Genomic DNA, 14,777 nt, shown 5'->3' with positions numbered 1-14,777 from the left:
AGCCACAACAAATGTTAGTGACTGCATATAATAGATGAATCTATGAATTCAATTGGGGAGTCTCGATTCTTCCAGAGTGATTGATGACCAGTTTCTTTCAGAACAATAATCAATAAACCATAAATGTCTTCTCTATAACAAAGAGAGCATGTTCCCTTCTAAAGCTGGACGGTATAAGGAAGGTAGTCGGAAGATCAGCTGTTCACTCAGTAGAATCTGGAGAAACCATATCCACCACAGCATGAAGGGCGACAACAGCCATAACCGTAGCCTCCGAAGCCAGAGCCACATCCATAGCCTCCGTAGCCAGAGCCAAATCCATAACCTCCACAACCACAGCCATAGCCCAGTCTGCGGATGCTATTACATCCACAGCCGCAGCCTCCATAGCCATAGCCCAGGCCCCCAAAGCCACCATAGCCGTAGCCCAGGCCTCTGTAGTAGCCGCTGTAGTAGCTCATGGTTCCGGGAGAGATGAACTGTTTTGCACTGGAGATGAACTGAGTGTGGTGTGTATGTGCCTAGCTTTCCTGGATGCTTTTATACCGTGTTGAACATAGTAAACAAGGACATGTGATCCGATCTCCATGCAACAGAATAATTTCCAGTCTATAAATTCATTTAAATAGTTTCTTTGTTACTTAACAAAAGTTCCACACTTCTATTAAGGAATTGTTAGTAATCATTACTTTTTAATGAGTTTGCATTCCAGTAGAGGAAATGCTTCCAAGATGAAAAATGATTTTACGCTCTTCAAAGGCCATGCTAAGTGTTCTAATTAAAATCTTCTAATCTGGTTGATAGCTTCCAGTAACCTTGTAATTACGCAATTTTGGACTGCATTTCTTTTTAATTTGCATTCCATTGTTTTAGCTAACCATCATCCCTTTAGCTCAGGGTTTGTGCCTCCAGGCACTTATGGCATCACCACAAAATCTTTAGTGAATACCAAATCACCAAATATAAAGGAAACAACATTTCTTGACTTATTAGAATTTTTTGACATCACCCCCATCTATTCTTTGTCAAGCTTTTTTATCTTGATTTCGATAATAAATATTCAGTTAGCTCTCCCGGCTCCTTCTCTTAGTCTTTCCCCAATTCTTAGTCATCAATTAGCTTTGAAAGTATAACCTTTCCTTCGTGATCACACTGTAGGATTGTCAAATGAAATTTCATCAAATACCATTACTTATTTTTAAAATCTATTCTTTGACAATTTCACACTTGGATATAGCAGATTCTATTGCTCTTATCCCTAAGCTTTCTTAACTCCTTTCTACCACTCTCAATGTACCCTCCTTTCTACAAATCCTCTTTCCACATTAACCAATATCTTTTTAGAAAATATGATTCCATTGTGAGTTTAAAGCATCATATATGGGTATTAACACCACCTGCCTGGCTACTAATTCACTCAGATCCATTTGAACTTGGCTTAATTTCTGTTTATAGTAACTTAAGTGATATTCAAGGACATTTTTGAAACAAAATACAAAATGAAAGAGCACTGGGTTACTAATAATCTACCAAAATTTTTTGAATCTTAAAAACTGTAAAACAGAAAAATAACAAAAAAAATGTAAAGAGAAAAACATAGTATATCTAACAATACATAAAATTATCAAATAAAATTTTTAGAGCTGATATCAAACATCATAAAAATCCTATATGTATGAATAAGATTAGTTTATAAAACAATTTTTGATTCACCACACACACACACAATTATCTTTTCTATATGTAATCCTTTACCCACATGTCCATTTGTTTTGGGTAGGTTATACATATGAAGGGAACATTTTCTGTGTGTGACCTTACTTAATATTTATTATTTAAGTCCATTCTTTTTTTTTCATTTTTTTTATTGAGAAAAGGAGAAAAAAAAAACAAGTTTCCACCTCCTCCCAGCCTCCCATTTCCCTCCCCCTCCTCCCACCCTTCTCCCCCTCCTCCCACCCTTCTCCCCCTCCCCCACTCCTCTCCCCCTCCCTCTCCAGTCCAAAGAGCAGTCAGGGTTCCCTGCCCTGTGGTAAGTCCTAGGTCCTCCCCTCTCCATCCATTTCTAGGAAGGTGAACATCCAAACTGGCTAGGCTCCCACAAAGCCAGCACATTACGTAGGTTCAAAACACCGTGCCATTGTCCTTGGCTTCTCTGCAGCCCTCATTGTTCGCCATGCTCAGAGAGTCCAGTTTTATCCCATGCTTTTTCAGTCACAGTCCAGCTGGCCTTGGTGAGCTCCCAATAGATCAGCTCCACTGTCTCAGTGGGTGGGTGCACCCCTCGTGGTCCTGACTTCTCTGCTCATGTTCTCCCTCCATCTGCTCCTCATTGGGACCTTGGGAGCTCAGTCCAGTGCTCCAGTCTGGGTCTCTGTCTCTATCTCCATCCATCACCACATGAAGGTTCTATGATGATATGCAAAATATTCGTCAGTATTGCTATAGGATAGGGTCATTTCAGAAGGTGAACCAAAGGAAAAACATATAGTTGTCCTATTGGCTATGGGAAGTAGACAAAATGGCCGGGGAGAAAATTGAGATCTTGGGGGTGGGGTGGGATGGTGGTAAGGGGAGATGGGGAGAGTAAAGGGAGAAGGGGAGAATGGGGGGAACTTGGGGAAAAAGGAGGTTGGGGATAAAGGAAGGTTAGATAGGGGAGCACGGAAGCACAATTCTTAGTTAAGGGAGCCACCTTAGAGTTGGCAAGAGACTTGAACCTAGAGTGGCTCCCAGATACCCAAGCCAAGGTCCCCAGTTAGTTCCTTGGGCAGCTGAGGATAAGTCCATTCTTTTTCCAGTAATTGCTTTGATTGTATTACTGAATAGTACTATAGATAGGTATATAGATGATAGAAGATAGATAGATAGATAGATAGATAGATAGATAGATAGATAGATAGATGTAAATAAATGATAGGTACATTAGATAAATATCACTTCGACTATCCATTCATCTATTGATGCATTCCAAGGTTGAATCAAATTCTTTAAGTTCTTTGCTGTAATGAATAAAGCATCAATAAACATGGGGATGCAAATATCTCTGAGATAATCTTTGTAATTTAGAGTCTAGATATTCACACAGATCAGAACAATTAACTGGTCTATCATGTTGGAAATTTTTAAATTCTTTGAATTTGAAAGCACTCAGAATCCTCTCTACTGCTTAAGAAAATAAACTGATTATCATCAACTATAGTCATGTTATCCACCATTTTTTCGCCTTTGGTATGAACTCTTAGCTCCACATTAAGGTGAGATTAGATGGCACTTGTATTTCAGAGCCTGACATGTTTTACTTACAGGTCTTACTTTCCAGATGAGTAAATAATTTTGATATCCCTTTTAGAAGGAATAGAAAAAATAAGAAGAGCACACATAAAACCATATGTAGTCTTCTATATACACATACAGTCACATGATACAATGTATACTCCTCTGCACACATACACACACAGGCTCCATGATGCAACATAACTCCTCTACACACATAAACAAGCTACATAATGCAATGTACACTCCTCTACACACATACACAAGTTACACGATGAAGCATATACTCCACTGCACACACACAAGCTACTTGATGCACTGTACACTGCTACACACACACACACACACACCACACACACACACAAGCTACATGATGCACTGTAGAAGGAGCTGCCCCGCCTCCCAGCTCCCAGCCACCAGCTAGCTTTATACCCGAAATAACAACACACAAACTGTATTCTTTTAAACACTGCTTGGCCCATTAGCTCTAGCCCTTACTGGCTAATTCTCATATCCCGATCAACCCATCTCTAATAATCTGTGTGGCACCAGTCTTACCGGGAAAGATTCAGCATGCCTGACCTGGCGGCTTGCTTCATTGTGTCTGTCCTGTAAAGGAGCGGCATGGCATCTGACTTCACTTCCTTCTACCCAGCATCCTGTTCTATTTATTCCACCTACCTATGTTCTAACCTATCAGGCCAAGCAGTTTCTTTATTAACCAATGAAATCAACAGATTGATATATGACACTCCCACATCATGTACACTCCTACACACACACACAAGCTACATGATGCACTGTACACTCTTAGACACAGATACATTTACTTGTGAATGTGAGTGCACTACATAATGCGTTTATTTCAGAGATCTTCTGATACAATTTCAAAGAGATAATCTTTATTAAACATGAACTGTACTAGAACACTGAAATTCAGTAAGCCCTCAATTTTTTTTTCTGAAATGATATGGCATTTTTATTTAAACTCAGTAACCATAGCACAGATAGATAAATGATTACTTATAAATTCATATACAAGGGTACTAAAGGAAAGATTTTCAAATAAAATCTGATATCATGCTAAAATATAACACAAGAGAAAATGCAATTTACTTGAAGAGTACCAGGTTTATCGAAGTAAGCACCATACTCTTTGCTGGTTATTTCCTATTGCTGTTGCTTTCTCACTATTTAGCAAAATATTTCACAAAAACCACTCAAGAAAGGAAGACTGTGTTTATTTCACTCATGATTTGAGGGTGCCATCATGATTGGAGGCACCAGGCCAGGAAGTCCTGCTGTAAAGTTCTTGAGTTGGCTGGTCACATTGTGTCTTCATTTAGAAAGCTGACCCTTGTGCATCTTAGCACTCAGTTTGGGTTTCCCTTATTCCTTTATGTTCAGTCAATGACTCCAGCTCAGTGATCGGTCCTGCCCACAGTTAGTGCAGGTTTTTGAGCTTCTTAGACACTCCCTCAATCCAGCCTAGAAATTCCCTTGCAACATGCCAGTGACTTGTCTCCTCCAGAAGTCCAAATTCCATCTAACCAACCAATAGGATTAACCATCGAGTCACCCACATATTGACTTTCTTCTGGGGATATCTAAAAAATAGTTCATCCAGAAATGACAAGGCAAATGAGTACAGGAAATAAGATGGTTAAATATAGTATGTTTCAAAATGAAGTATTACCAAAATTTAAGCATTTTTAATAATGATGAATATGCAAATATCTTAGAAAAGATATTAAGCAATTTTCAGGAAACATCTTTGAGATTTCTGTTTTTATTGTTCTTGCTGTTTGCTTGCTTTTAAAGCACAATACAAGGGGCTGGAGTGATGGCTTAGCACTTAGGAGCAACTGCTGCTCCTACAGCGTCACGTTCAGTTCTCAGGCCCTCCATCAAGCAGCTCAGGACCACCGAAACTCCAGCCTCGGGGAATTTGACACCATTTTCTGGTCTTCATGGGCATGCAAAGCTATATACCATAATCATTCAGAGACACAAACATACACACAGATAGACAAATAAATCTCAAGAAGACATAGTACATTAAAATATGTATACTATGCAAATTTAAGAAGTTTGCTGAAAATATCTACTCACTAAGCTGTTTATAGAATAAGAAAAACAGAAACCAAATTCCATGAACCAGTCATCCTGGTCACGCAGAGAAGAAGGGATGAAAACGAGGTGGGTACTGGCAGACTAAATGAGATGAATTTAAACGTGTTAATATGATCAGCATGCATCCTTTTGTGCCACACACCGTGCCCCCGTGTCTGTGCTCGGTGCGCTTGAACCCAGTTACCAAGCTTTGGGCAAAGGGCAGGAGGTTAAAATACACAGACACACACAGAGAGATAGCGACATAGGTCATCCTTCAATTCTCCAGGAATGCCCCCTTTATTGTGTTCAGGGGTAGATTATATAGAGATAGCCATGCCCCAGCCAAACCCATCAGAAACCACTCTCCTGCCATCAGGAACTCCTGAAGGTTTTGTGCTCAGAGCAGCTGTAGGCACTCAGATCAGGGGATTACAAGAAATTCAGGATCTGGGATCTCACTGCTCCCAACATTTTTGTTCCTTCTTGAAATTTATATTCACAAGAACACACAGTGGTTATTCGTTCAGGACAGGCATGGTTTCTCCTATTGTTCCACATAGTAATACATATTTCTTTCTGGGGGCTATGGAGAAATATACCACAAGATTTACCTGATGGAGGAAGGTCATTGGCTAATAAAGGATCTGCCTTGGCCCATTTTATTGGTTAGAGGATAGGTGGGAGGAGTAAACAGAACAGAACGCTGGGAGGAAGAGGAAGTGAGGTCAGAGACTCCACAGCTCTCTCGGGAGCAGACGCCTCAGAGAGAGACACCATGCCCCGCTCCCGGGATGAAGCTCTGACCCAGGATGGACTAGGCTGGAATCTCCCCGGTAAGCGCACCTTGGGGTGCTACATACAGATGATTAGAGATGGGCTAAATTAATATGTGAGAATTAGCCTAGAAGAGAATGGGCCAGGCAGTGTTTGGAGGAATACAGTGTCCGTGTAATTATTTCGGGGCATAAGCTAGCCGGGCAGGCGGCTGGGGTGTTGGGGATGCAGCCCCGCCGCCTCCCTTATTACTTCATTTACCTATCAATTATGTGATATCTATCCTGGAAATCTGTTTTTTTTGTTTTTTTTTTAGTTTGGGTTGGCTGTTAATAAAAATCCTATAAATATCTTTACACATTTGTTTTCATGATTATATGCACTCATATTTGTTGGATGCATTCCCAGGAGTGAAATCACGGGAAATATGAATGTGAGCTTTAATAGCCATGGCATGTTTCCTAAAGTGCCTTTATTATTGTGTATTTTAAGAGACACTGTGCAAAAGTCCCTTCAGATTTACAGTCTTGCATATAGTCACAAATGCTGAGTGTTCTGATGTTTTAATGGCTGTGTGGTACTAACCCTAACTCAGATTTGAGCACACGTTTCTCAGACCACTGGTGCCATTGACTTCACATGTTTATATGGAGTAATTGGCTACTTAAATGTTTTTTTTTTATTTTTGTCTCTTTTTTATTTTGAGAAATATTTTTTTCTTATAATGCCTTACACCAATATGGACAGGTTACATACAGTGCCTAATAATATCTTCTTTTTTATTTTATCATTTTGCATAACAATCCCAATTCCCAATACCACCCCTCCCATCCCTCCTCCTGCTTTCTCCATCTCCTCCCCCTCCACTCCTCAGAGAGGGTAAGGTCTCCCATGGGGAGTCAACAAAGTCTAGCACATCACTTTGAGGCAAGGCCAAGGCCAGGCCAGCTATATCTAGGCTGAGCATAGTATCTCCCCAAAGAGAATGAGCTCCAAAAATCCAGTACAAGCAGTAGGGATAAATCCTGGTCCCACTTCTAGTGGTCCCATAGACTGCCCCAGCCATACAACTGTCACCCACATTCAATGGGCATAGTTTTGTTCTATGCTGGGTCCTCATCTGTCAGTCCAGAGGCAGTGAGTTCCCATTAGCTCAGGTCAGCTGTTTCAGTGGATACCGCATCATGGTCTTGACCTCTTTGCTCATATCACTGCTCTTCCCTCTTTTTTGACTGGACTTTGGAGCTTAGTCCAGTACTAAGCTGTGAATCTCTGCATATGCTTCCATCAGTTACTAGATGAAGGTTCTATGATGACAATTAAGGTAGTCATCAACCTGATTACAGGAAATTCCAGTTCAGGCACCCTCTCCACTATTGCTTAGGGTCTTGGCTGGGGTCATTCTTGTGTTCAAGTAATACACATACCTCTTAAAATAGCAAATAAAAACAGCTGATATTTAACAATAACAAAATAAAAATCATATCAAAAGGGAAATAAAATCCACCTTTTTTGGGTTTTCGAGATAGGGCTTCTCTGTTGCTTTGGAGACTGTCCTGGAACTTGCTCCTGTATACCAGGCTGGCCTCCAACTCAGAGAGATCCACCTACCTCTGCCTCCTGGGTGCTGAGATTAAAGGTGTGTGCCACTACCTGGCTGAAATCCACATTTTTTAAAGAACAGGAAATTATCAGACTTATATTTAACACAATTCTGAAATGTGCAACTTCAAAGTTTAAGATTAGATGTGGGAATGTTATTTTGATTTATATAATTTATTTTACTCTTATATTAAATTATACTTCAGGTTATAAAATGATAAGATATTCTAGAATTCTTCAAATAAAATTCAGACATGAACCTTTTCAATATACTACTAGTAAAAGATTTATATGGTTGCTAAGACTTGTACTTAACGAGGAATATCTTTTCTCCCTACATAATATTGTTGTTGCAGGATATTTAATCACACTATGAACCTTGTGTTTGCGTTATTTAATGAAGAAAAACTGTTTCTAGTTATGGTGTGACTCAGCCCTAGCACACACCTTAAATTCAAGAGCCTTCTTCTTGAATATTGTAGACAGGATTAAATAAAGTCAATCAAAGGTCAAGAGGTGGAGCAAGCAACCATTTGATGGGAAATGAACAAAATAAAAAACAGAGTAAGAAGGAGTCAGGAGGATGGCTAGAGAAATGCATGGGAAGTAGAAGGGACAGACATTCAGCTTCAGGTAGTCTCATTTGAGACAGTGGAGAAGAAGAGGTATATCTGGAATGTCAGCAGAGAAGGAAAGTCAGTCTGCTAGGTGTTTTCTTTGCCTCTTTGTGTGGGAGGTCCTTCTGTCCATGTGTTGCTTTTATTTGTTAATGAATAAAGAAACTGCTTTGGCCTATAGCATGGGAGGAGGAAGACAGAGTCAGAGAGACACCTTGGAGCCACTGGAGTCAGATGCTGGAAACATTACCTGGTAAGCCACTGCCACATGGTGATACAAGATCAATAGAGACGGGTTAAATTAATATGCAAGAGTTAGCCAATAAGAAGCTACAGCTAATGGGCCAAGCAGGTATTTAAATAATATGGTTTCTGTGTGATTATTTTGGGTCTAAGCTAGCTAGGTGACTGGGAACCACAAACAATCCCTCCTACAACAGCCTCTCTGACCTATTAGACTTTCACTCCTGCATTTGGCTCCAAAGTATATTTTTTTATTATTTTTTTTAAAAAAACTATTGTTTTTCATTTTACATACTCCCTCCCAGTTTCCACTCCCTCCCCTCCTTCTATTCTCTCCACCTAACCCTGCCACTCCACTCCACACCCACTCCTCAGTAGGGTAAGGCACATTGTTTTGGGGAAGGTCCAAGGTCCTCCTTACTATATCTAGACTGAGCAAGGCATCCATCCAAAGAGAATAGGTTCCAAAGCCATCAGTATAAGCAGTAGTCCTGTTGCCACTGCCAGTGGCCCCACAGTTTGCTCCAGCCATACAACTGTCACCCACATTCAGAGTGACTAGTTTGGACAAACGCCGTTTCCTTCCCTGTCCAGCTGGAGTTGGTGAGCTCCCATTAGCTCAGGTAAACTGCTTCAGCGGGTGTTCCCACCATGGTCTTGTCCTCTTTGCTTATATTCTCATTCCCTCTCTTTAGCTGGACTTTGGGAGTTCAGTCCAGTGCTGCAATGCAGGTCTTTTTCTCTGTTTCCATCAGCTGTTGGATGAAGGTTCTATGGTAATATTTAAGATATTCATTCATCTGACTACAGAGCAAGGCCAGTTGGAGCATCCTCTCTTCTATTGCTTAAGGTCTTAGCTTGGGTCATCCTTGTGAATTCCTGGGAATTTTTCTAGTGCCAGGTTTTTAGCTAGCTTTATAATGGCTCCCTCAGTCAAAATATCTCTTTCCTTGCTCTCTGTCTCTGTCCTTCCTCCATCGCAACTATCCCATTCCCTCAAGTTCTCTTCCCCCTCCCCTTCTCTCCTCATCTTCCCCTTCTGCCTTCCCTACTCCCTCCAAATCCCTTGCTCAGTAGATAAAAAAAGATTCAGGGAGGACCAGAAAACAAATATTTTGGCAAACTGCTATAAATTATCAGAGACCAAAGCTAAAATTACAAATAAATGACATTGAAATAGAAGGTTTAGTAGACACAAAATTAGAGGAAGGCATAAATTCAGCAAATTCTTAGCTTCCAGATTGGCCTCTTCAGGAGATAAATATTCAGCTTCTAGTGAATGGAAGTTTATGTCAGGTAAAACAATGTGCAATATGGGTGGAGTGTATAGGGCCAGATGGACAAAGAGGAAAAGCCATGTTTGGATAATATAGCCATGGATTTTTGGTATGTGATTTGTTGCAGCAATGGAAAACACAGATTAATATTCCTCTAATCTCAGAAAAAAAAACATAAAATAAAGAATACTTCTAAGAAGAGTATTAAAAAGCAGTATCAAGAAGAGGCACCAACTGTTGAGACTGCATATAAGCAGGACACAACAACTGTTAATCTTTCAAAGGCACCAACAGACATACCTTTAAAATGGTTAACTGGAAAACCTATGTGGATGCAACAATAAATTTTGACATCAGAAAAATTACAGACACTAATACAGCTGGAACAGAAGCAGCTAAATTATCACCATATTGAAGAATCAGCCAGTCCTCGGAATTTAGCACAATTTGTTATCAAAAAGAAATCAGGAAAATGGAGAATGGTAATAAAGCTCAGAGCTATTAATGTGATCCAGCCAAAGGGCTCTACAGCCTAGAAATCCCCTGACTTCTTCATTACCTAAAGGATGGTCTATTATAGTGATTTATTTAAAAGACTGAACTTTTACTGTACCTTTACAAGAACAGATTTTTTTCAAAAAAAATTTTGACTTCCCAGTGCAATTTATAATAATTCTAAATCACTTAAAAGGTTTCAGTGTAAAACTCTTCCACAGGTATGTTAAAGAGTCCCACTTGTGTAAATATTTTGCACAACAGACATTAGAAATCATAAACAGTTTCCTCAAACAAAAATTTATAATAGTAAATTTTGGTAACTGCTACAGGCAAAACAGACAATAGATCTAAAAATAATGAAATAGTGAACAAATTAGCATCAGGTTTAATTTAGACTAGAATTTTAAAAAATTTCCGTGTTAGTTTGAATGTAATTGCCCCCCATATTCTCATAGGGAGTATACCATTAGGAAATGTGGCTTTGTTGGAGTGGCTACGGCTTTTTGAAGGAAATGTGTCACTGTAGGAGTGGGCTTTAAGTTTCCTTATGATCAGGATATTGCCCAGGGTGTTAGTCAACTTTCAGCTGCCTACAAGATATAGCACTCTTGGCTCCAGCACCACTTCTGCCTGCATACTGCCATGATCCCTTTCATAATGATAATGGACTGAATCTCTGAAATGGTAAAGTGAACCACACTAATTAAATGCTTTCTTTAGAAGAATTGTCATGGTCATGGTGTCTCTTCACAGCAACAGTAACCCTAATGAGGAAACCAAAGAACAAATTCACAGGATGATACATTACATATTTGAAAAACTTGAAAGTTTAACCCCAACACTAAAAACTAAGGAGAAATGGAAAACCTAATTAAACCAGGAAAACCCTATGAGAATAACTATTATAACCACTATATATACGCCTAATGAGGTGGTGGTCACGCATTTAATCCCAGCACTGTAATCCCAATGTCTGGAAAGCAGAGGCAGGCAAATAGGAATTACAGTGTCTTAAATTTAAAAACTGCTTGAAAAAGGCAGGCTGAAATTTAAAGTGAATGTCCTTTGTGACCTTAAAACAAATATATTTAAACCTTGAATCTATATATAAAGAGAAAGCAGAATATAGGTATATTTATCTACACATAGTGAGGTATATTTAGTCTCAAATTTTCAAAATAATTTAATTGAAACAGAAAACTTTTTCTGTTGCCAAAAAACATTTTACCCTAGGAAAGATATAACATGGCAAAACAGGAAGACCCCAGTTAGGGTTGGGGCAGGGTTTTGCTTTTATCTTTCAAAAAAAATAAAAGGACCCAACCAAGGAAACCAGAGACCACTGGATAAGTGAAACATCTGAAGAAAAAAGATAGATCATCTGGAGAAAATAACCCAACACAAAGAGTAAACTGGCCAAGTGGTATTGCCCCCTCCAGCTGACCAACTCAGAGCTCCAGATGAGCACCAACACCCATGCCACCATCTTTCCTGAGCAGTTGTCCCTTCCTGCCAATCAACCACCCAATGTGGGTAGGAGGCAGGACAGTCTGGTGGGGTGTTCCCTTCTTTCTCCCTGGCTCATGACTGTCCCTCCCAAGGGAGATTCCCAAATACTTGTTTCTGCTGCCCTCTACAGTCTTAAGTGGCAAGTGGTCTTTATGTGGCCCCAATTCAATAAAATACTAAAGCTGTTTTGGGGGTAGGAGCACTACTCTTTCCTCTAAACCCACATGGGCTTGCTAAAGAAAACCTCAAAAAGTCACTGTATCTCTGTCTCAGACCAGAAGAGTCACCGGGTATGGGACAGAGGAAAATCAAAAAATAAGTGAGCATTCTATTGCCACTAATTTCATAATGTTTTGGTTTTCATTTGACTCTTTAAAAACCTGTCTTTTCTATTTAGACAAAAGGGGAAACATTACAGGATATTTGGTCACACTCTGAACCTTAACATTGCATTATTTACTGAAAAAAAAATCTGTTTCTAGATGTGGTATGGCTCAGTCCTAGCATATACCTTTAATCCAAGAGTTTTCCGCTAATTGTAAAGAATAAAGTCTACCACAGGTCATAGGTGGAGCAACCACCTGGTTGACAAGAAGTGAGCGAGGAAAATCCACAGAGAAAGAGAGAGGTGGGAGTCCACAAAGAGAGGCGCACAGGAAGTAGAAAGGAGGAACCTTCAGTTTTAGGCAGGCTTATTCGGAAGACATAGGTGGAGGACAAAGATGCTAGGTGCTTTTTTGCCTCTCTGAGCTAATTGGGTTTCACTCCATCATCTGGCTCCCTTTACTTTATTGATAAAATCAAACAATTCAGATTTAGTCAAAAACAACATATTGTCATGTTTTAGTAAGACGTTTTCAACTTAAAACATATAGAATATTCCATGTGTCTCATTTGTCTCCAAAAAACAAAAACAAGAACTCCAAAATGTTGGAATTGACCAGTGAAAGAATTTGAAATTAAAATTATAATTTGGGAGAATTTCTAATAGTAGATTCAATATCTTTATGAGATGTAAATTATTCAAATTACTTAATTTTCAATCATGTGATAAACTTCACTTAATAGGCTCATACATATCTGTAGCTGGAATAGAATGGTATCACTTTTGTTTCAGGAAAAATTTTCTTTAAAATGTTTGCTTTTTTATCTCTAAAGTATTTTAAGGACATGTAAAAAGAATAGACAAAAACATCTTTATGCATCCATCTTCTAGCTTACCAACTTATAATCTATTTAAAATTTAATACTATATTGATTTATTTCAGTAAATGCTTCTTTAATCCTTAGACATAGAATTATTATATTTTGAAAGAAGGAAAAGTACAGGAATTTGTGGATAAGGGTGGTAAAGAGGACAAAGACAACTGATAAGCCATAGGGAGCAAAGAAAGATGGTTAAATGGAAACAGAGATGGGAAAGAAAAAAAATGGGTAGAGGATGGGGTTAATAAATCAACATTTGTTGAATTTTTTACCTATGAGAAAAAAACCACATAGCCAGTTATTATATTAACAAATCCAAAAAAACTATTTTTGTTGCAGAACTGATGTTTTGGTGAGAGACAGTGGTGAAGGTTGGACTTCTGAGGGCACCTGGCAGTGGGACCACCATGTATCTAGCAATGGCTAGTTTGTGGGAGCCCATTCCCTATGGTAGGATGCCATGCTGAGCTTTAATGCAGGGGGAAGGGGCTTGATCCTGCCCTGACTTAATGTGTCAGACAGACATTGTTGACTTCCCCATTTGAGTCCTGACCCATTGGAAGAAATTTATGGGGGGTGGGCTGGGGTGGAAGTGAGGGGGGAAATGAGGAGTGGTGGGAGGGAAAACTGAGGTTGAAATGCAAAATGAAATTAAAAATAAATAAAATCTTAAAAAAAACAATTGAGGTTAAGGCAAATGAATTGTGTCAGGAAAAAGTTTCTTATTAAAGTTGTGAGAATACAATAACATCCCAGTCAGTATAGAAATAGATCCCTGAAGATCAACACTCAAGATTCAGACTTCATTTATTATGCTCCACACTATTTAAGGAAACACCAAGTAATACAAAAGGAAGTAAAATTCTGGATAGAGAAAAAGCAAAGAATGAGGTCACAGAGTAAAGATGCTTAGAAAAAATAAGGCATCACAGAACAGTAATCCATGGGTTATAGATTCAAATATTTATTCAATAGTAGCTGGAGAATCCATACCCTCCACAGCATGAAGGGCGACAACAGCCATAACCGTAGCCTCCAAAGCCAGAGCCAAATCCATAGCCACCGTAACCAGAGCCATATCCATAACCTCCACAACCACAGCCATAGCCCAGTCTGCGGATGCTATTACATCCACAGCCGCAGCCTCCATAGCCATAGCCCAGGCCCCCAAAGCCTCCATAGCCATAGCCCAGGCCTCCATAGTAGCCGCTGTAGTAGCTCATGATGTCTGGAGTGGTAGGTTTGGTTTGCAGTTGCAGGACAATGTTGTCAGTTCAGCTGCACAAGGCCATTTATATATACCTGGAGAAACCACACCTCTAAATGCAATTCATTAAAACTATTCATTAAAATTGAAAACTATGTGAACAATCTTGCTTCTTAGGACTCAACCTCATGCTCTCCTTGTTTGCATGTGTGGTGACTTAAAGGCTGTGCAGCATGTTTGATGTTCTGCTTTCTTTGGATGCCTAGAAAATTGCTTTGTCTCTAATTAAAAAAAAAATACTGTGCTGTTTATAGTCCCCGTGTATGCTTGAGTTGCTCAGCTTCCAACTCTACAATAAACTCTTTGACTTCAAATATTGAAATGGTATCTCATGAAGTTGTCTTTACCCTCCAACTTCATTCTTCTTTTGACATTCCACTGTTGAAGAATTTT

The 14,777-nt window shown here is 39.4% G+C and overlaps 2 protein-coding genes across 4 annotated transcripts; both read right to left on the bottom strand.

Annotated features, from left to right (window-relative positions):
- Nucleotides 1–206: 206 nt before the first annotated feature.
- Nucleotides 207–461, bottom strand: LOC121465248 (keratin-associated protein 19-3-like). 2 transcript variants are annotated; one of them, XM_041678435.1, is made up of 2 exons: nt 326–461; nt 207–271 (listed from the first exon to the last, which is right to left on the bottom strand). In XM_041678435.1, the coding sequence occupies exons 1-2, from the start codon at nt 459–461 to the stop codon at nt 207–209; spliced, it is 201 nt and encodes a 66-aa protein (XP_041534369.1). The 2 variants fall into 2 exon arrangements, with proteins under 2 accessions (XP_041534369.1, XP_041534368.1); XM_041678434.1 differs by having other exon boundaries at nt 207–461.
- Nucleotides 462–14,085: 13,624 nt separating this feature from the next.
- LOC121465247 (keratin-associated protein 19-3-like) lies at nt 14,086–14,340 on the bottom strand. 2 transcript variants are annotated; one of them, XM_041678433.1, is made up of 2 exons: nt 14,205–14,340; nt 14,086–14,150 (listed from the first exon to the last, which is right to left on the bottom strand). In XM_041678433.1, exons 1-2 carry the CDS (start codon nt 14,338–14,340, stop codon nt 14,086–14,088), a joined length of 201 nt encoding a protein of 66 aa, XP_041534367.1. The 2 variants fall into 2 exon arrangements, with proteins under 2 accessions (XP_041534367.1, XP_041534366.1); XM_041678432.1 differs by having other exon boundaries at nt 14,086–14,340.
- Nucleotides 14,341–14,777: the final 437 nt, after the last annotated feature.

Source organism: Microtus oregoni, unplaced genomic scaffold, assembly GCF_018167655.1.
Source record: "Microtus oregoni isolate MIOR12 unplaced genomic scaffold, Mior012 000030F_ref0000283, whole genome shotgun sequence".
NCBI lineage: Eukaryota > Metazoa > Chordata > Mammalia > Rodentia > Cricetidae > Microtus > Microtus oregoni.
This window is presented reverse-complemented; position numbering and strand designations above follow the sequence as displayed.

Bases quoted from the DNA above. Each gene is read 5' to 3' on its own strand.
- LOC121465248 (XM_041678434.1), bottom strand. From the start codon at position 461: ATGAGCTACTACAGCGGCTACTACAGAGGCCTGGGCTACGGCTATGGT.
- LOC121465247 (XM_041678432.1), bottom strand. From the start codon at position 14,340: ATGAGCTACTACAGCGGCTACTATGGAGGCCTGGGCTATGGCTATGGA.